Below are 19,836 nucleotides of genomic sequence, written 5' to 3'. Positions count from 1 at the left end.
CCCAACAGCCCACGGTCGCTGTCATCGTCGGGGGTGGAGTGGCCCCGGCCCCTCCCTCCCGTGGGGCACAAACCCCAGCTCTGGGTGCGGCGAGTTTTCCAACAAAGAGCGAGTTGGAGCTTTTAGAAAGAAAACCGGACGTCAGGGAGACACACTCTCTCTTAAGGGAGACGCAGAAATGCCCACTGCCGATGGGAACGCCGCGCGTCCGAGAGCGGGGAGCGTGAGGACTTCTGCCAACCCGAATGTCTCAGAGGGGACGGGCGCGCTACCACCCGGGAGGGGACGGCCACTTCTCCGACCTCGGGCGTGGGGCAGGCACGTGTCAGGAGCGACAGCGAGGCCTCGGGAGACAGGCTTCGACCCCCAGCCGAGAGTGGGCGGGGCAAAGACACAGGCAAACCCCAGTGGGGAGCCCCGGGGCCCAGCAGGGGGCAGGGACGCAGGCTGGCTGGGGCTGGGGCTGGGGCTGGGGCTGGGGGCGGGGCCCGCTCCACCCACCTCCACCAGCTGCAGCTGCCCGCGGTGCCCGCGGCCGGGCTCCGGGTACACCGGCTCCAGGAACATGATGCTCATCTGGTTGCCCTGGGGAGGCAGGCAAGGGCCCCGTCAGGGCTGCCCGAGTGCTGGCTGCGCCGCGCCCGCCCGCCCGGCTGCCCGACCACCCCGTCGGCCACCTGCAGCACCACGTCCGGCCTGCTCTCCGTGGGGAGGAACACGTCTCCACGCTGGATCTCCGAGTGCAGCTCGTAGCGGAGGGTCCCCCCGTAGGATGACACCTGGAGGCCGGGCAGAGGAGTGTGACCTGGCCAGACGCTGCCCACGGGTCGAGTCGTCTGCGGCGGCCTTGGGCACGCTCTCGGAGCCCCTGCGCCTCCCTGCACACAGGCACCGCGCCACCCCCCACCCCCCCCCCGCCCCAAAACCGGGGCGCCTGCTCACCCGGTCCCCCAGGTAGGAGGGGGGCGCCTGCCAGTACAGCTCCGGGGAGCCCTCGGGGACTCGCCGCAGGTCCGCGTAGAGCAGGCTGCCCTCCTCCCGCAGCTCGTGGGGCACCACCTGCCGGTCGCCGCTCACCAGCGTCCAGCCCTCCATGTCCACGAACTGCGGAGCACAGGGGCGGGTGAGCGCCGCCCCAAGTCCCAGGGCCCGCCCTCCAGGGCAGACTCCGCTGATTGGCGAACAACGTGGCCCCTCCCCGAGGCGGGGCGGCCCCGCCCACGCACCTCCTGGCGGCCGTGGGTGGAACTGCGGCAGCGCTCCGTGGCCCCGAAGCAGAAGCAGCGAGTGCAGCCTTTGGGGTTGGCAGCGTCCAGGGAGAAGGTCCCGACGCGGCACTGGTCACATCTGGGGCCCTGGACGTTCTCCTGGGGGTGGAGGTCAGGGCGAGCCGGTTGGCGGGCCGTGTGCGGGCCCCCGGCTGCCTCGTCTCCTCGTCACCCCGTCGTCGGCAGGCGGCGGTTCTCCCACACCACCCGGGGGTCCCGGCCGTCCCAGGGGACGGGCTGCTATGGGTGAGGCAGGGCGAGGGGCAGGTGGGGCGCAGGCCCCGGTCCCCCCGGGACCCTCGCCCCTCACCTTGCAGCGGCACTGGCCTGTGACGGGGTCGCACACGCCGGGCGCAGAGCCGGCGTGCAGGCAGTCACAGGGGCGGCAGCCGGGGTAGCCGTAGAAGCCTGGGGCGCAGGTGTCACAGCGGCGCCCAGCCACGTGGGGTCTGCACCTGCCGGGGGCAGGGGTTCAGAAGCCGGCTGGGCCTGCCCTCCACCCGGACCACTCACGCTGAAGGGAGAGACGGCAGGCGGCCCCCGGCCCCCCAGACGGAAGGGGAGCGCGCTGAAGAAACCCAGGAGCGATCGTGGGGGCAGTGTGGGCTCCGCCCAGAAGTGTCCCCAGGCCCCTGGAGGCCCCTGGCCCGGGCCCTCACTTGCACTGGCCGCTGTCCTTGTCGCAGGTGGGGTCGGTGAGCTCCTGCACCCCGGGGCCCGAGCAGTTGCACTCCTCGCAGCCGGCCAGCGGGTGGCAGCCGAAGGTGTGGGGCTGGCAGACGGTGCACGCGGGCGGGACGGTGCGAGGCGGGCAGATGCAGCGGCCGGTCAGCTCCTCGCACAGGCGGCCACTGCAGTCGCAGGCTGTGGGGTCGCCCGCAGGGCTGGTGGGCCTGTCTGCCCCACGGGGAGGCCCAGGCCGCGGCTCGGGGCGGCGCATCCCCGGCCTCCCAGCCCGGTCCCCCACCCCCCAGCTCCACGCCCAAGCCTCAGGCGGCTCCTCCAGCCCGGGGTCAGAGGCCCAGAACCTTCTGGACAACCCTGTAAGGCCTGGGCCAGACACTGCCCGAGGTCCCATGGACAGGAGGTGGCTGGGCTGGTCTGCCAGGCTCTAGAAGGTTCTCCTGACCACTGTCCCTACTTCCTGGGGAGCCCCCTGGATCAGAAAGCACCCCCCCTGAATTCAGGCGCCACCCCCCCCCCCGTGCTGGCGAAGCCATGGACCGAGGTACTCACGCCTGCAGTTGGGGAAGCCCCAGTAGCCGGTGGCGCAGCGGGAGCAGTCTCGGCCAATGACGTACGCACGGCAGGGACACTGGCCCCCAAAGGGCTCACAGGTAGGGCCGGTGGCACCCACTTCGTGGCAGCCGCAAGGCCGAGCCCCATTGTTGTAGAAGAGGGACAGGGAGGTGGCGGCGTCACGGCAGAACTGGGACGAGCTGGTGGGGCTGGGGCGAGGCGCACGTGGTGAGGCCAGCTCCCGGCCTGGACTGGCCCCGCCCCAGAGCCCCGCCCCTGCCTGGAGCCCCGCCCCTCCCCGCCCTGAGCCCCGCCCACCTGATGTGGTAGCCCTGGCTGGCACACTGGCTGATGAAGTCGTAGGATTTGTCCAGGGGCTCCTCCCGGAGGTAGCTGGGGCTGTAGGCGTCCTCGGGGACCACCAGCACGTACTCCTAGGGCACCAGGGTCTGGTCACCTCCCAGGAGCCCAGCAGAGGGCCCGCGTCCGGGAAGTGTGTCGGAGCCTGCTGGCTGGAGCTGAGCTCCAGGGGCCACCGCGACCAGCCACCATGTGGCTGGGCAGCTAAGACGGAGTTGGCATCACCCCTTGGGCCCAGGCCCCGGCGAGGCTGGCAGGGTCTGGGTCCCTGCCTGGGCTGCGTGGAGGGTGGCTGGACTCCAGGCCTCCCGGGACCTTGGGGAGCGGGAAGAGGCAGCACCTTCTGCCAGGGGCCCTCCCTCCGTCCCCCTGCAGGCCCTGCCCGCTCCAGGAAGACCACCCTGACCGGCAGGGCTCTGGGGGATTGGTGCCCCCTCTGGAGTCTCATGCTCTGGAGGTCCCCAGAGGTTGCTGCCCCTGACATCCAGCATGGGTGCAGGCGGGGGACACACCGTGGCTGAGTGGCCTCGGGCCGTGTGACAGGTGTGGGGACGGCTGGTCCCTGGACAGGTTCAGGATGCCCACACGCAGGGACACCAGCCTCAGGACTCACCAGCCACAACCACCGGCCCTTGGGCACGCGCACAGTCACGGTGAGCTCGCTGTCGGTCACGTCCAGGACGGCCCGGCCCTCACACACCACCAGGACGCGGCAGCCGTAGGCATGTGGGCAGAAGGTGGCGTTGGCATGGCCTGGAGGGGCAAGGACAGGCAGGTCAGCCCTTCCCCCGACAGACCACCCTGGGTCGGCAGGGGCGAGGACTCGGCCCCACACCCCACGAACCAGTGTGGCCCCTGGGCTGGGCCACGAGAAGACAAAACAAACGTGTAGGAACACGTGTGCCGTCAACCCGGGACCCGTGGTGACCCCTCCATCACCCGTGTGTGATGGGCGACCCCTAATCCGTGGAACGGGTGGGAGGAGCAGAGTCTGGGAAGGGGACAGGAAGGCGGGGCTGGCTGCACAGGACACTGGGTGGGCCCCGGGGCACCTCGCTGGGGAACTGGCGGCAGGCGGGGGCGGGTGGGCCTGTCACTCCCAGCCAGGTCCATGGGCCACGTGACCTGCGTAATCGGCACATCACCTGCCCGAACCACATGGTGACCCCACGACAGGGCCGTGTGGGTGAGTTCCCCAACGGGCTCCCAGTCTGGAGCTGTGCTGCCCCCGCCGCCCGCCGCAGCCACTCACCCTGCCAGACGCGGCCGCCGTTGATGAGGACCTCCACCGGGAAGCTGGGGTGGTCGGGCTGGTAGCCGTGCAGCAGGAAGGCGTAGCGGCCCAAGGCAGGCACGTGGGTGGCGAAGACCACCGTTCCCTGCAGGCAGCGGCGCCGTGCGTGAGCTGGCAGGGGAGGGGGGACGTGGGGGCCCCCCTGCGAACCCTGCCTGCCCACGTCCCTGTCCCCAGGCCTGGCCCCTCACCTGGGGGTGCTGCAGCAAGGTGGGCTCTGCGTCGGGGTCCACAGCGGTGGGGGGCCGAGGCTGGGGCCCCGGTGGGGCGGTGCCCGGCGTGAGCTCCTGCGAGAGGGTCAGCGGGAGGCTGGGTGGCAGCGGCAGCACCTGGCAGTCCCTGAGGATGATGGGCTGGGGCGGCTTCGGGAAGCGGGAGGGCAGGCAGGTGGCGCTGCGGGGGGCACAGGGGTGAGTCCTCGTCCGGGTCAGTGTGCCCGCTGGCTGCTCCGCCCCGCCCCGCCCCCGAGCCCGCTACCTGCTGGGGCTGAAGGCCCCGTGGCTGCTGACACAGTGGACCTGGGGCTCCACGAACTCCAGGCTGAATGTCTCCACGGGCACCAGAGTGACGCTGTGCTGTGGGCAGAGGGCCGGGCGTGGACGTGGAGGCGCAGGTGCAGCCGTCCACCCCGGCATCGGCCACCAAGGCTCCGCCTGGCTCTGCCGGCCCCTCCTCCGGCGGCCCAACCCCTTGCCCTCAACTGCAGCTTCTGGGGCCTGCGGCACCTCCCAGCTGTCCCCAAGGCCACTACTCTCCGCGGGCCACCCCCTCACCACCGGCAGTCTGACTGCCTGCTCTCCCCGAGCTCCCGGGATGGGGTCTCAGGTTCCTGCCCTGGACCGTCCCCTGGGACCGGAAGTGTGCGCCTGACAAACGCGACCAAAACAGGGCGTGGCAGCTGGGTGACCACAGCAGCACCCACATCCGTCCCCCACACGGGGTTGGCAGGGGGGCGCCCTGTGTGACTCGTTATGGAGAGTTCTGGAAGGGGCAGAGCCGGGATGCCCTCGGGGTGCGGGTGGCTGCCCTGGGGGCCTGCGGGGTGTCCTGTGCGCCGTGGGTGCGCTCCCACGTGTGTGGGAGTGCTCCGTGGAAAGGTGGACAGAGCCTGGTCCTTGGACGGGGGTCCGGGGGGAGCTCGGGGCCCAGCATGGACAGACTGGCAGCAGCCACAGCGGCCCGTGTCTGCTGGTGACACAGAGAGGCACTCGGACTCCGCAAAGTGGGGTTGGCACCCTGGGGCGCGGGGCCCCTGTCCTGCGTGGCCAGTCTCTCGTCAGTACCGGACGCTCAGATGAAAACTGTGCATTTATGGCTCCGAGGAGTCTCCCAACGGTCTGGGGACCGCGACACAGCGGACCGTGGGGCGCCGTGGAGGGGTGCCCCAGAACCACGGAGCCTGTGCCGTGTCCGGCCATCGCGACGGCTTAGCCCCCAGGAGCTTGCCAGCCCGGCGAGGCTGGTGTGGGCGCAAGACCCGCGGCACAGGACACGGCTGAGCCCTCAGCGTCAGGATGCCCAGCGAACAGGACCCTTCCCAGCGCCGGGGAGGGCCCCTGGGCACGCGGTGGGGGGTTTCGGTGAGTTATGCCCCAGACAGGCTTTCGCTAAGACCACCGTCTCTTCTCACCCCGACTCAGGGACTCACGCGTCCCCGTACGGGGCCCGGGGGCGTTACTGGTAAATAGAGAAGCGTCTCGTGCCCCGAGGAGGGGAGAAAAGCCCGCGGGGGAGGGGTTCTGGGAGAACCAGGACAGGGCACGAGCAGACCCGGCCCTGGAACACTCGTCTCCCTACTTGTTCCGTGGGTCTAAAATCTGAGCGATCTGCCCTGGCTGGTGTGTCTCAGCGGACTGAGTGCAGGCTGCGGACCAAAGGGTCGCCGGTTCGATTCCCAGTCAGGGCTCATGCCTGGGTTGCCGGCCATGACCCCAGTGGGGGCCACATGAGAGGCAACCACACAGTGATGTTTCTCTCCCCCTCTTTCTCCCTCCATTCCCCTCTCTCTAAAAATAAATAAAATCTTTAAAAAACATATTTAAAGTGAAGTAAAATAAAATCTAAAACATCTCACCTCACCCCCGGGGGTCCTGGGGCCGGTGCAGGTGAGAGGTCAGAGGTCAGGGGTCAGGGCCTTACCAGGAAGAAGTGGGCCTGCTCTGCAGTGAGCCGGATGCTGGCGTCCGTGTCCAGCTGGAAGACCGCTGGGAGCTGCTGGTGGTCCAGAGCGGCACCCCGGCATAGCGTGCTGGGGGGGGCGGGGCGGTCAGCAGCCGGGCAGCCCCAGGGCCCGACCCTCCCACCGGGCCTGCAGCCCTCCCACCCCTCCGGGCGCACCTGTACAGGCAGGGGTGCAGCGTGAGCACCCCCTGCTGGGGGGGCTGCCGGGGGGTGTGCACAGCCACGCCCAGCTCCTGGCGGGCCGCCTCGTTGGCGTACTGCACCACCAGGGTGTAGCGGCCCGGCCTGGGCACCGCCACCTGCAGCTGGACATCCACCTGGGGGGGCGGGGTGATCAGAGGCCCCTCCCGCCCCTCCCCCCAGAGAGCAGGACCCCACGGGGACACTGCTGGACGCTGCCAGGGGCCCTCATCCCAGGACACTGCAGCCGCTCCCCGCCTGGCCTGCCCGCCCACCCACGGCCCCGTGCTGAGCCTTCGGAGGGGACCAGCGACCCGCGTGGCCTCTCGGTGAGCCCAAGGGCCGGGGCTGCGGACCGGGCCCCCCGGGTGTCCTGGCTGCCAACGCCAGGCCCTGGCCTTGCCCGAGTCACTCCCGCCCCGCGCCTGTGTCCCGTCTCCCCCCAGGCCAAGGGCACCCTCCCCGCAGGTCTGGACCCCGGGGACACGCACGTCGCTGCCCCGGCAGAGGACCAGCGGGGGGTGCGAGGGGCTGAGCTGCTCCGTCGGGCAGGGCCGAGGCAGGCTGTTGTCCTGCAGGCACAGGGCCCCGGGCCCAGGGGCCGAGGGGAAGCCGTCCAGGGGCAGGTGGGCGTAGAGGAGGCAGCTGTGGGTGGGGGCACGGTCCAGGTCAGCTTGGGACCAGCGGCCTGAGCACCGGGAGGGCCGGCCCCCCGCCCCCGAGAGGCGGCCCTCACTTCTCCGCGGAGCCCTGGGCGGCGGGCCGGAAGGTGCAGGCCTCGGTCACCCGCAGCTGCAGCAGGGCGGCCTCGTAGTAGGCGCTGGGCAGCAGGGCCACATAGTCCTGGGGGCGGGGGCGGGGTGGGAGGTTGGTGCTGCGGCCTCGCCCGGCCCCGCCCTGCCCCCCCACACTCTTGAGCCCCTGCCTCACCAGGAGCACCCCCTCGGCCTCCACGAGCAGGGCCCAGGTGCCGGGGTTCAGCACGAAGGGCTCCCCAAAGCCCCTCTGAGGCACAGTGACGAAGGCGGGCTCCGTGCTGGGCAGGAAGACAACAGGCTGGCTCTGCTCCGTGCCTGGGGGGGAGGGGCAGGGTAGCTGGGACTGGACGTGGACGGGGCGGGGCCCGGTGGGATGCCGGTGCCAGCGGGTGCAGGGGGCGGGGAGAGGGGTGCGGGCGCGGCACCCCCCGCTCCCCGGCACTCACAGTTGGTGCAGGCGGCAAACTTGCTCTCCTCCTGCACGGAGACACGCCCGCTCACGCTGGTGGGCCCGCGGTTGACGTAGCGGAAGACCAGCCAGAAGAGGTCAGGGGAGGTCACGGTCAGCCTGGCCACGATCCTGGGCTGGGGGTGGGGAGTGGAAAATCGGAGTCGCCCCTCCCTGGCCACTCCCAGCCCAGGATCCTGGGGCTCCCCAGGCCCACCCACCCATCCCCCTGGGTGCTGCCCACAGAGCCCGGGGGGCCGCAGCCCCAGGCCCACCTGGATGGGCGCCATCTGGGCGTAGCCCCGCCAGCTGAAGTTCTCGAACTCCAGCGGGTTGAAGCCGAAGCGCACCGCGTGGCCCTCGGGCGTGGCTGCCTCCTCCAGCTCCAGGCGCAGGTGGTGCAGGTCCGGGAGGTAGTGGTTCCGCGCCGGCCTGGCCAGGGCAGCCGTGCGTTTGGGCAGGGTGGGCACTGGCCCCGCTCGGCCCCCGGGACCCCGGGGACAAGCCCAGGGGCCGGGCCACCCTCCCCCCAGCCCGGGTGGAGTGGGCACTCACTCGCTGCAGGTGGGGCCCTGGGTGTTGGGGCGGCACCGGCAGGCGCCCGTTCTCGGCTCACAGCCCTGGCCCAGCGCACCGCCGACGTTGCACCGGCAGCCTATGGGGGGTGGGAGGGGGGCAGGTCAGCGCCCCACCCCGGACCCTGCTCCGTGCTCACGGGGCTCCGTCCGCCTTGTCGTGTGGCTGAGGCACCGCCTGGCACTCTGGACGGGGGAGGTCCCGAGGCCGGGCCCAGGGGCAAGGGGGTGGATCCGTGAGGCCCGAGGGCACAGGACTGAGCGGAGGAGGCCTGAGGGCAGAACCCCGCCCGTGCCCGGGTCCCGCTGGGGACCCCCGAGGCACCTGTCCCGCCTTGGGCTCAGCCTCCCCCGGGACGGGGCCCCAGGGCCCAGCAGGCGGGCGCTCACTGCGGCAGCCGAAGTAGTCGGCCCGGTCCAGCCCGAAGAAGCCGTCCTTGCAGGCCGCGCAGGTCTGGCCGCAGGCGTGAGGCTTGCAGAAGCACTGGCCACTTCCCTGGGGGTCGGGAGGAGGTGGGGTTGGGCGGGCGGGGTCTCCCCCACCCCCGTGCCTATCCCACGGCCCCTGGTGCCTGGGCCTGCAGACTCACCAGCTGGCACTGGGCGGCCCCTCCCAGCGTGCCCCTGGGGTCGCAGCTGCAGCCTGGGGGAGGGCAGAGCAGGACTGAGAGTGCGGTGGGGGCGGCGGGGCCTGGGCTCTGCGGGGCCGGCCCTCACCTCCCGACCCCCTCAGGCGTCTCCCCCAGCCCCAACACCCACTCCGGGGAGACTCACGGGTGCAGCCCTCAGGGTTGGTGGGACTCAGCCCCCAGAACCCCGGTTTGCAGCGGTCACAGCTTGGCCCCTCCACGTGCGCCCGGCACCTGCAGGGGGCCTGTGTCTGGGGGAGGGGGAGACCGAGGGTCAGAGTGGGCCCCCACCCTGCTCGCCAGGAACCCTCAGCCCTGGAGCCCTCACCCTGGGCCAGCTCGGGGGTGCCCCTGGAGTGGGGACTGAGGGCCAGCAGGGGAACAAATGAGACTGGGGGTCGCCCCAGCACCCCATTACTACGGGGTGCGATGGTCTCAGCCCCGCGGAGGGCTGACCGGGACTCACCTCGGAAAAGACGCCATCGCCCGGGGCCAGGCCAGCAGGGTGGCAGGAGCCGGCTGTGGAGAGACCCCCCCCTCCCCGCGGTCATTCCTTGTCTTTGATCCTGCCGGCCAGGCACCGCCCCCGGCCTGGCCGGGACCCACAGCTCCCACAGGCGTGAGCAGGCGTGAAGACGTGCACCTCCGTGCTCTGGTCCCACACTGGGAGGGCGTCCCTCCCTCTCCCCCCACCCCCTGCACATGGTTAGGGACATGCAACAAGCACACACTGCACGTGAGTAAGCGTGTGAATGCACACCACGCACACGGCATGTGCACACACATCCAGGAACCACCACGCAGAGCTGTGTGTGGACACTTATGAGGTGCATGGATGTACACGCAAGCACACGGGCCTCACGTGAACACACGCGAGAACAAGCACGCGGGCACAGCCCCGCCAGCCTCACCTTCGCAGGCGGGGAAGCCGTAGGTGCCGGGCTCGCAGGCATCGCACCGCAGCCCCGTCACGCGGGGCCGGCAGCGGCACTGCCCGCTGCGGGGGTCGCAGGCGGCGTGCAGGGAGCCTTCCGCCGAGCAGTGGCAGGCTGGGGGAGGAGGGGGTGTGGGCACCTGGTGGCCGGCAGGCGCCTGCCCGCCCCCCCAAGCTCCCACCCCGCCCAGGGACACTCACGGGTGCAGGAGGGGTAGCCGTGGAAACCGGGGCCGCACTCCTGGCAGGTGGCGCCGGCGTAGCCAGGGCGGCAGCGGCACAGCCCGCCCGCGCCGCAGAGCTGGTCCAGGGCCCCGTGGGGGTCGCAGCTGCAGGCTGCGAGGGACACAGGGTCAGGCCCCGGCTCCACGGGGGCGTGCCGGCCCCTCCCCCCAGGCCCCGGCCGCTGCTCACCGCGGCAGTCAGGGTAGCCATGGTGGCCTGGGCGGCAGCGGTCACAGTGGGGGCCTTCGAACTCGGGCCGGCAGGGGCAGCGGCCGGCCTCGTCGCAGCCCGTGGGCAGGGTCCCCGCAGGGCTGCAGCCGCACACTGCGGGGCGGGGAGGCGCATGGGGCGCTGAGCGGGGTGGACGGGGCCCCAGCCCACGCCCCCCACCTGTGCCCACCGGGGACACCCCGCTCACGCTGGCAGAGGGGGAAGTGGAAGTAGCCGGGGGCACAGCGGTCACACGCGGCCCCCTCGAAGCCCGCCCGGCAGGTGCACCGGCCAGAGTCTCGGTCACAGTCGCCGTGCAGCACCCCGGGGCTGGAACACTGGCACGCTGCGGGAGGGGTGGCCTCTGGGTCAGAGCAGGGCCGGCGGCCCGCATCTGTGGGGTCGGGGGGGGGGGCGGGACTCACGCTGGCAGTCGGGGCCGTGGAAGCCCGGGGCACACAGCTCACAGTGGTCGCCCTGGAAGCCGGGTTTGCACAGGCAGCGCCCGGCCCGCGCGTCCCGCTGGCAGGCGTTGTCCTGGGTCCCGGCGGCATTGCAGTCACAGTCTGCGGGTGGGCAGGACGGGGGGCTCAGGGGCCTGCAGGCCCAGCCCCCCCACCGCCGACCTCCCTCCGTCACCAACACCTCCCCTGGCACTGTCACGCGGCACAACGGCAGACGCCCAGTGGGTGCCAGGCCTGCTGCGGGAGGTTGCCAGGGAAGGCGCATGGACGTCTGACCGCTGCCCTGTGCGTGACAGCGTAGGTCGGGTGTGACTGGAAATGGTCTTTAATGTCAAATGGAGCCAATGAACGACAATGCAGAACTGGCCCCCCGACTTGGAGAAGACGGTTGTGAGTGGTACAGTGAACACAGGGCTGACCCTCAAAATACATGGAGCACTCATGCCGCTCGACACAAAAAAAACCAACAGTCCGATTAAAAACTGCACGGAGACCGGACACTTCTGATCAGACGCTCCTCCGAAGAGGACACACAGGTGGCCGACGGACCCATCGTGACAAGATGCTCAGCGCCACGAATCACCAGAGAGATGCACCTTAAAACCGCAGTGAGACGCCCCCTCACACCGGTCAGAACGGCCGTCACCAGCACATCGACAACCAACCAGAGCTGGCGAGGACCTGGCGGAAAGGGACCCGCGCACCCCGCTGGCGGGGACGCGGGCTGGGGCAGCCGCGGTGGCCAAGCCGTGTGGGGGTCCTCCGAAAACTAACAGCGGGGCTGCCCCGCTGGGAAGGCGTCCGAAGAAAACGAGACTAACCGACTGACTGGGAGAGAGATCCCGCCCCGTGTGCGTGCGGTGCAGCGTGGTCGGCCGCCACCACAGCCGAGACCCGTCCCGCTGGGAAGGAAGACCCCTGCTGGGGACAGGGACACGCCGTGGACCAGAGGACGGCCCCCGGCTCCAGAAAGACTCAGGAGGAGGGGTGTGGGTCCTTCCCCGGGGTGGGGGGGACAGTCAGGCTGGCGGTGAGAAACCTTGCCGCGTCCTGAAAACAGGGACCTGATTTATTGCGTGGGGGCCGGTGCACAAGGGCGGGCAGTTTCACCCTGAGAGCGAGGGGGCGGTCACAGCCCGAGGGTCCCGGCGCGTTCCCCTGGAGCCTGGGCAAGGAGGGCCGTCCCTCTGGGGAGGAAATCTTCCTCCGCAAGCGCTAGGAATTTATGGGAAGCTTGAGCGGCAAGGATGTTTATCCAAGCAGGACTCAAAAAAGGAAAATTGGAAAGAACCTAAATTTCCAGCCACTGGGAGTCGGTTAAATAAACGCTCCCTCTTCCTGTGCCTCGCGGGACAAGAAGGGACTCGTTGACAGGGCGGCGGTGCGCGGAAGGCGCAATCCTGAAACGCACACCTGCGTGTGTCAGCGCCGAGCGTGCACGTCCACGCGAGGGCCCGGCGCTGGGAAGGGGGGTTATTTGTGGGGGTGGGTCGCTGGGGAAACGCCTCCCTGGACCCTTCGCTCACCTGGGTTTTTTGACGCTTTTCTGGCGTGAATGTTTTGTTTGCATAAAATGCGAAGGACCGAGATGAAACCCCTGCCCCAGGTGTGGTCCCCTCCCGCCCGGCCGCCCCGGGGGGGGGGGACTCAGGGCACGGGGCGGGGGGGGGGGGCGCGGAGCACACTTACTCACGATCTGTCCCGCCGGCAGCGTCTGCGCCCCGCTGCTGTTGTGGGCGGGGGCCACGGCTGGGGAGGAGATGCGCCCGTCAGCCCGGTGGTCCCCCCCCCGCCGGCGCACGCTGGGGGGAGGGGCGGGACGGGAGGCCCCCGCCCCGCCCCCCGGGCGGCCCGCGCCTCACGGTGGCAGTGCGGGAAGCCCTCGAAGCCCGCGGCGCACGCCTCGCACCGCTCCCCCGTGAAGTTGCGCCGGCAGTAGCAGCGGCCGGTCAGGTCCTCGCACGTCCCGTCCGTGAACTCCGACTCGCAGTCGCAGCCTGGGGGGCGGGGCGCGGGAGCGGCCGGCCGTGAGACCCCAGCGCAGGGGCCTCGGCCCGGACAGGCTCTCTGCCTCCCCCGTCTGGGCAGTGGGGGAAGCGCAGCGGCCCTGGCTTCCGGAGCGGTGGGCGCGGGCCCGGGGGTCGGGGGGGCGGGGACACCCAGACCGCCGCTGCCCCCGCTCCCGGTCAGCCCTGCGCCCGGGGTGCCCCGCCGCGGCCGCCCCACTCACGCCGGCAGGTGTGGGGCGAGTCCAGGGGGTGGTCCGGGGAGCGGTAGAAGCCGGGCAGGCACAGCTCGCAGTTGACGCCGGTGGTGTGGTGCTGGGGGAGGGGCGCAGCGCCACTGAGTCCCGGCCGGCCCCCCAAGCCCTCCCCCCCTCAGTCACCGCATAGCACCCCCGGCCCCACCCAGCCCCAGCGGGCCCACCTGGCAGTCGATGCACACGCCCCCGCCCCGGGAGACGCCGCCGGGGCCCTGGCCGGCGCCGTGCCGGTCCACCGCGGGGTCGTAGTAGCAGTCGTCCGCGTGGCCGTGGCAATGGCAGGCTGCAGGGAAGGGCAGGCGTCCGGGGGTCAGCAGGCGCCCCATGACCCCGCCTGGCTGGGGACCCCCGGGCCACTTCCCACAACCACCCCAAGTGTGACCTGGCTCGGGCGGCAGCATGGGACACGCATGTGCATGCATGCACACGAGTGGGAGCTGCCGGTGTGCACGTGGGTGCGCGCGTGTGGGGCGCGGGGGCACTCACGCTGGCACTCGTTGGCGCTGTCGGGCGTGGCCGGCTCCCAGGGCCGCCGGTTGAAGCCGCGGCAGCAGCGCTCGCAGGCGCTCCCACAGGTGTTGTGCTGGCAGGCGCACTGCAGCCTGGGGGCGCAGGGGCGGGGCTTAGGCCACGGGGACACGCGGACGCACGGGAGCACGGGGGTCTGCGGGGCCGCGAGGGCAGGGTCGGAGGGCGCACAGGGGCGGGGCACTGAGTGGGCGGGGCACTGAGTGGGCGGGGCGGTGGCCCCTGCCTGTGGGTCCGCCGGGAGCAGGGAGTCCTGGGCTCTGCGGTCCCCTGCAGCCCAGGACCCGAGGCCTCAGCCTGACTCAGCTGACCTCCCCGAGCTCAGCAAGACGCGCCCCCATGCATCCAGGGCACCTCCCCGGGGGGCAGGTGGCCAAGAACTGGTTCGTCTTCCAGCCGGGGGTGGACACCAGTCAGATGGCTGTCCCCTGCCGCTGTCTTGGATAGCACCTCCCGCTGGCTCAGCAGGCAGGGGGACAGCTGACTGCAGCTGGGAACTGAGGGTGCAGCCACCTACTGCCCAGACACCCGCGCCAAAGCCCCACGCCGGCAGAGACCACATGTCAGCCTAGGTGGGGGTGGCAGGGGCCCTACACCAGGCCGGGTGTCCCCAGGGCCTGGCCAGCGCTGTGCCTGACCCCGGGGCCAGTTGTGAAGTGAAACCCGGAGCTCTGGTCCTGCAGCTCCAGCCCTGTCCCTGCGAGCGTCCTTGGGACCTTGGAAATGAGCACTGCTGTCCCTTAGCATCCAGGGACACCGTGGTGGGGGTGGGGGGGGGCTCCAGGGGAGGGCAGCAGGGGCGGCTGCGGGCAGCCTGTCTGTCTCGGAAGTGGAACCTGGGGCCACAGCTGCTGTTGGGTTTTCCGGCAACCGACACGGCCGGGGGGCACCTCTAAACCGAGACATTCACGCAGGGGTGGCGCCAGGCGGGGGCACCCAGGCGGGCTTGGCAAAGGCCCTCGCAGAGCCATGGTGCCGGCCTCGTCCCGACCCGGGGGACGGGGGCGCCCCAGTGATGAGCAGCGTCAGCCACAGCGGCAGACACGGCCCCGGCCCCCGAGATGTCACGACCGGGCAGAAACCGTGTGGTAAGCACAGTCAGATGTTACGAGCTAAGGAATCTAGAGCTTCATTAAGAAAGAAAAGGAATGCCATAAAAAACAAGCAGACGCGACCCAAAGAGCCCGCCGGAATGTCTACAGACAGAAAACGAAACGATCGTGTTTAAGACTCGACGGGTGGGCTGCGCGGCAGAGGGGAGACTCAGCGGGAGGACAGTCCGGAAGACGAGGCAGGGTCCAGATCCAAGACAGAGGGACGCGCGGCCCGGGTTCCAGCAAGAGAGCGGGGACAGGGGACAGAGGAAGGGACCTGGCAGGTAGCGCACTGGCGGCCAGTGGGGGGGGTCCTTGGGGGTCAGAGTCTGAGTCACAAAGCTGGGGTCCTGAGCCAGAAAAAACTCATCTGCCTTTGACACCACGGAGCACCCGGAAGACAGCGTTGTAGCTTCCAGCGGACGCCCCGGGCACCAGAGACGCCAAGAGACCGTGAGCGGCCGCCTCCGAAGTGTCCAGAGACATGGCCTTCGACCGGAAGTCTGCGGCCAGCTGACCGCTCACCCGAGAGTGAGGCCAAATCAGCCGTCCAGACGGCGGCGGACAAACTAGCACAGACGTCCAGGGGACACACCAGTCACCACTGACGGCTCTTGTTCCCCCAGAGCCACCTACTGAACCTGGCCCCCCAGTGGCAGCCTCTGGGGTCTCTGGGGGGTGATGAGGTCGGGAGGGCGGAGCTGTGTTAACGGGATAGGTGTCCTGCCCCCCGCCCCCCACCCGCTCTGCGGGGACTCCGAGAGGCGCCAGGCCTGTGGGCCGGGGAGTGGCCGGGCAGCCTACAGGCAGGGCTGTGAGACGCGAACCCACGATCTCGGGGCTTGTCCGAGTGGCCGGAGAGTCTGGGACGCAGGCAGCAAGGACCGTGGACCGTGCCAGTGCAGAGTGGGGAGGGTGGACGCACAGAGCCGGGCAGGAGGACAGGCAGGCTGCCAAGTGGGCACTCTGGGTGCTGGGTGCCGGAGTCTGGGCCCTCGGGGCTAGCTGAGCTCATTCACGCCCAAGTGCAGGTGAGGCCGGGCGGTGCCGGCACCGCCCCGACAGGCTCAGGCAGACCGGCGCCCTCCCAGACCGCCCCGCCCCCGAGCAGGCGCCCCTCCCAGCCCGCCCGGCTTTCCACCCCGCCAGCTCCGCAGGCAGAAGCCCCCAGGGCTGCCCGAGCCCGCCCTCCTCAGGCCCATCGGCCACCATGGACCGGTCTGGGGTCGGCTTCCGGCCGTGGCTTTGGCCACGAGACGGGGGTGAGACCCTGTGCTGTCTGGGCTCCGCTTGCCCCCGTGCAAATCAGGGTGCAAACCAGGCAGTAAAGCCCCAGCGGAAGGCACAGAGCAGGCCCCAGACCCGAGAGCATGGTGTGGGCCCACATCACCCGCTGACGCCCAGTCTGTGGGCCCGGGGCCTTGGCCCTGCCCGTGGTGGGGGGCCAAGGTCAGGGGCGTGGGCACAGTGCCCAGCCCAGAGCACAGGGGCGTGCAGCCTCAGGCCGACCATCTCGCTGGTGACTCCTGGGCTCAGGGTGCAGGCCAGAGCCCACCTCCGCTGGCTGAGGGGCCCAGGGCGCTGCCCCTCCACCTGGCCGTGCACTCGGGGAAACTGAGGCCTGGGGGTGGTGGCCACCGGGCTGGGGAGAAGGCAGGCATGGAGGCGGGGCTCCTCCGCCGGAGAGAGGGGTGGGCAGGCAGTCTGGAGCCTCACCTGAAGGGGTCGGCGGGGTCCCTGGCGTCACAGACGTCCGCGTGGCCGTGGCAGACGCAGCGGCCGCCGATGCTGATGTCCTTGATGCTGTAATAGTACTGCAGCCGGCTGTGAGCGCCCCGCCGCCCGCCCCGGCCCCGCCACCCCGGCCCCCACCTGCCCGCCCGCCCGCCCGGGCCACCCGCTCACCCGGCGGGTGACGGTGGGGTCCCGCAGCGCCTTGCCCATGAGGTGGCCCAGCAGCGTGTTGGTGCGCAGGAAGCGCAGGCGGATGTTGGTGGCCTTGGTGAAGTCGCGCAGCAGGGGCGAGTAGGAGAAGTTCGTGGCCCCCGGGCGCCCGTTCACCAGCGACACCACGATCTGCGGACGGGACCAGAGAGAGTCAGGCCAGCTCTGCGCCGGGGCCGGCCCCGCCCCGCCCCGCCCGCCGACGCACCTCGCCGTTCTCCAGCGGCACGATCCGGGAGTACTCGGTGCTGCAGACCACGTCGTCGTCCCGGGAGATGCGCTCCAGCGTCCGCGCCCCGAACCGCTCCAGGCAGTCCCTCCTGGAGGCTGCGGGGACGCACGGGGACGTGAGGCCGGGGCCAGTGCTGGCCTCTGCCGCCTCAGGAGCCGCCCAGGCTGAAGCCGGGCTGCAGAGAGCCACAGGGCGGCACCTGAGCGGCACCTGCGCCGGGCCCCAGCCGGGACCCACGCCGGGGATGTCTGCCTTGGGGATGCGCCCCGGCGGTCCTGGCCTGCGCGGAAGCCGAGGGTGACAGAGCAGGGCGACCTGGCCACCCCGAGACCCGCCGGCCAGCCCCGGGCTCCGGGGACTCACAGGCGAAGTACTGCCAGGGCTGGTAGGAGAGGCCGAAGTCGGTGGAGCGCTCCAGCACCCAGAGGTCGGGCCGCGGGGCGTTGGCGAACTTGATGAGCACGTAGGCGACGTGGAAGACCTGTGGCGGGGGGGGGGGGCGGTGAGGCCTGGAGGGGTGCCCCGCCCCACAGTGCGGGCCGCCTGGTCCCACAGCTGTGGGCTCTCCTCTGGGTCCAGGGGCACCCCGGGGAGAGGGCTAACCTGCTCAGGGAGCTGCCCCCGGGCCGGGGGGCTGGGCAAGCAGGACTCAGGAGCTCACCCCCTGCGGGTCACGCGGCCAGGCACGGCCCCTCGCTCCCAACAAGCCTGGCCTCCTTGCCCGCCTGGCAGGGGACGCCCCCTCCTGGGAGGGGGCCCCTGTTCCAGTCTCACCTGGTCACCCCCCATTGTCCTCGGAGCCACCTCCGAACCTGCCTGCCCATTCTCCGACCCGCCCTCGCCAGGAGGCCCCAGGTGCCAGGGGCCTGGGCCGATGCCGCCCCGACAGAGGAGACAGGCTGGAAAGTGGGGTGCCTTGTAAACGCCCCAGGGACGAGGCACGAGGCGGGGTCCCCACGTCGGGGTCTGGAACGCCTGACCCGGATGGCCACAGCCCCCAGAAAGGGGCGCTGGGGCCCAGGGACAGCGTGGGCTCAGACGCTCCCGCTCAGCCCGAGGCCGCGAGGTGGCAGCTGGGCCGCCCGGACCCCCGAGAGGGCGGGCGTGTGGGCGGGCCCCACCCTTGAACCCAGCGTGCAGGCCTCCTGTCCGCCCCTGAGCCCCCCGGGAGTGCCCACCCCGGGCTGGGCCTCCCGCAGGGAAGGATGTGAAGATGTGCTGGCAGCCCCGCCCACGGGCAAGTAAGCCCCGCCCCCTCGCTTCCAAAGCCAAGAGCTGCTGTCCGGGCTGGTCCGGGCTGGGCTCTGTGCGAGGGATTCGGGCTCCAAGGAGACGGGGCAGGGCATCGGGGACACGGCCACCCCAGCTTGCACTCCGGGGTGGGAGGCCCAGACACACTGGAGAACATGTCACGTGTGGGGGGCGCCCCCCTTACCCCCCCAGCCAGGGCCTGCTCGTGGGGACGGCCCCGCGGGCTCTGTACTGTCCACAGACCTCCAGGGTGATGTCATGCTCTCGGCCACTGCACGCACCCTCAGCGGGGCCCTGGCCGGCCAGGGGAGCAGGCCCCCCACCCTTGGGCGTCCACCGGTGTGGACTTCTGCTTCGGACCAGCTGAGGCAGAGAAGGGCTCCCCTCCAGGGCCGCCCGGGGCCCACAGTCACCCCCCAGCCCTCGTCGGCCTGAGGCTGACGTGGTGACCCTGTGGAGGGGCGGCGACCCCTCGAGGCCCAGCCTTCAGGAGGCTCGGAGTGCCGGGGAGGTGGGCAGCGTCCCCGGCCCCAGAGACAGGCCCGCCCTGCATCCACGCCCTTCCCGAAGGTCCGCATGAAGCTGGGTGGCTTCTCCCCGAGGTGGGGGTGGGGGGGTGGCCTATTCACCCACGTCCAGGCTCTGAGGTCATCTTCCGGGGCTTCGGTTCGGGGAGGGACGCGGCCCCTGGGGGAGGGACCCTGCACCCAGCCGGCACCTTGGCCAACCCTGAGGCCTTCCAGGGAGTCCTGGGGGGCCGCGGGGGGCCTGGATCACAAACACGGGCTGCTCTGGGGGCGGGCGCAGCTGCACCCCCCCCCCACGCCGAAGGCCCCCCCCCCGCAGGAGACTCAAGGTTCCCGCCGAGCCCCCGGGACCCGCCCCCGCCTTTCCCTGAGCGAGGCCACCGGGCTGCCCCTCTGTGTCGGCGGCCCACCGCGTTTCCCCGGCTGCGGGCACCGGCACGAATACTGATTCAGGGGCACCGGTCAGGCAGGACAAGGGCGTCCTGGGAACTTCCCGCACACGCCCACCCACTGCACTCAGTGGCCGTGCTTCAAGAAAGGCCCCGCCCCCGCCCCCGCCACTTGGCCATCGGTCTGTCACTGGGGGCCCGGACATCTGTCCCCGAGGCTGCTGCACACGGGGAGGGGAGTCTGCAGGGAGGGGGCGACAGCGGCCCAGGGCTCCCGTCCCTCCCAACCTGGTGCTGCTCCCGGGGCCGCCGTCTCGACCCCGGAGAGGTGTGGGCCCCGGCCTCCGCCCTCCGCCCTGCCCCCACCCCGCCGCCCGCCAGGCTCCGCTGCCAGCGGGGGCTGACCTTTCCCGCTGCCGCGGCCTTTTCTGCCGAAGGAAAGAGCGTCTTTTAGAGCAAAAGCCAAACAAAGGCCTCCCGAGTTATTTTTAACAATCTGGCTATTTTGGGGCGGGCAAGTCTCCAGGACAGCAGCCCAATGGTCTCCCGGCCACCGCGCCCCCAGCCCCCACGCCTGGCCTGGCGGCAGGGGGCCAGGGCCCCCCAGGAGGGCGTCTGCGCCCCGACCCGGAGACCGAGGTCCGACGGGGGCCAGGGCCAGCGCAGGAGGCCCCGTGTGGGTTCCAGGCACCAGAGGCCGTGGGCCCTGGGCAGCCGCGTCCCCACCCGGGCTCAGGGGCAGCGGAAAGACAAACACAGAGGAGGGGCGAGGGCCAGGGGTCAGGGGTCAGGGGTCAGGGCGCTGGCAGCACAGCGAGGTGGATCCCTCGCTCAGGAAGATGC

At 71.2% G+C, this 19,836-nt stretch overlaps 1 protein-coding gene across 1 annotated transcript in view; it reads right to left on the bottom strand.

Moving 5' to 3' along the window:
- Positions 1–19,836, bottom strand: part of LAMA5 (laminin subunit alpha 5) — a 41,078-nt gene that overhangs the window by 12,355 nt on the left and 8,887 nt on the right. The window contains exons 3-40 of the mRNA XM_045832720.1: positions 17,190–17,307; positions 16,803–16,921; positions 16,556–16,726; positions 16,367–16,464; positions 13,515–13,630; positions 13,193–13,311; positions 12,996–13,086; positions 12,628–12,762; positions 12,455–12,514; positions 10,727–10,867; positions 10,510–10,647; positions 10,281–10,415; positions 10,068–10,202; positions 9,844–9,981; positions 9,399–9,451; positions 9,078–9,183; positions 8,894–8,946; positions 8,694–8,799; positions 8,284–8,383; positions 8,004–8,160; positions 7,727–7,865; positions 7,453–7,595; positions 7,259–7,365; positions 7,014–7,167; positions 6,499–6,659; positions 6,301–6,409; positions 4,639–4,736; positions 4,353–4,554; positions 4,120–4,246; positions 3,481–3,620; positions 2,826–2,941; positions 2,505–2,716; positions 1,928–2,132; positions 1,579–1,723; positions 1,227–1,367; positions 943–1,104; positions 678–779; positions 502–585 (exon numbers count right to left, since the gene is read on the bottom strand). Coding sequence (XP_045688676.1) covers positions 502–585; positions 678–779; positions 943–1,104; positions 1,227–1,367; positions 1,579–1,723; positions 1,928–2,132; positions 2,505–2,716; positions 2,826–2,941; positions 3,481–3,620; positions 4,120–4,246; positions 4,353–4,554; positions 4,639–4,736; positions 6,301–6,409; positions 6,499–6,659; positions 7,014–7,167; positions 7,259–7,365; positions 7,453–7,595; positions 7,727–7,865; positions 8,004–8,160; positions 8,284–8,383; positions 8,694–8,799; positions 8,894–8,946; positions 9,078–9,183; positions 9,399–9,451; positions 9,844–9,981; positions 10,068–10,202; positions 10,281–10,415; positions 10,510–10,647; positions 10,727–10,867; positions 12,455–12,514; positions 12,628–12,762; positions 12,996–13,086; positions 13,193–13,311; positions 13,515–13,630; positions 16,367–16,464; positions 16,556–16,726; positions 16,803–16,921; positions 17,190–17,307 — 4,836 coding nt within the window. The remainder of the gene's footprint in view (positions 1–501; positions 586–677; positions 780–942; positions 1,105–1,226; positions 1,368–1,578; positions 1,724–1,927; positions 2,133–2,504; positions 2,717–2,825; positions 2,942–3,480; positions 3,621–4,119; positions 4,247–4,352; positions 4,555–4,638; positions 4,737–6,300; positions 6,410–6,498; positions 6,660–7,013; positions 7,168–7,258; positions 7,366–7,452; positions 7,596–7,726; positions 7,866–8,003; positions 8,161–8,283; positions 8,384–8,693; positions 8,800–8,893; positions 8,947–9,077; positions 9,184–9,398; positions 9,452–9,843; positions 9,982–10,067; positions 10,203–10,280; positions 10,416–10,509; positions 10,648–10,726; positions 10,868–12,454; positions 12,515–12,627; positions 12,763–12,995; positions 13,087–13,192; positions 13,312–13,514; positions 13,631–16,366; positions 16,465–16,555; positions 16,727–16,802; positions 16,922–17,189; positions 17,308–19,836) is intronic.

The sequence above is a fragment of the Phyllostomus hastatus genome, unplaced genomic scaffold (assembly GCF_019186645.2).
Source record: "Phyllostomus hastatus isolate PE091 unplaced genomic scaffold, TTU_PhHast_1.1 phas_contig_17, whole genome shotgun sequence".
Lineage (NCBI taxonomy): Eukaryota > Metazoa > Chordata > Mammalia > Chiroptera > Phyllostomidae > Phyllostomus > Phyllostomus hastatus.
Note: the sequence above shows the minus strand (reverse complement) of the source record. Positions and strands in the feature narration are given on the sequence as shown.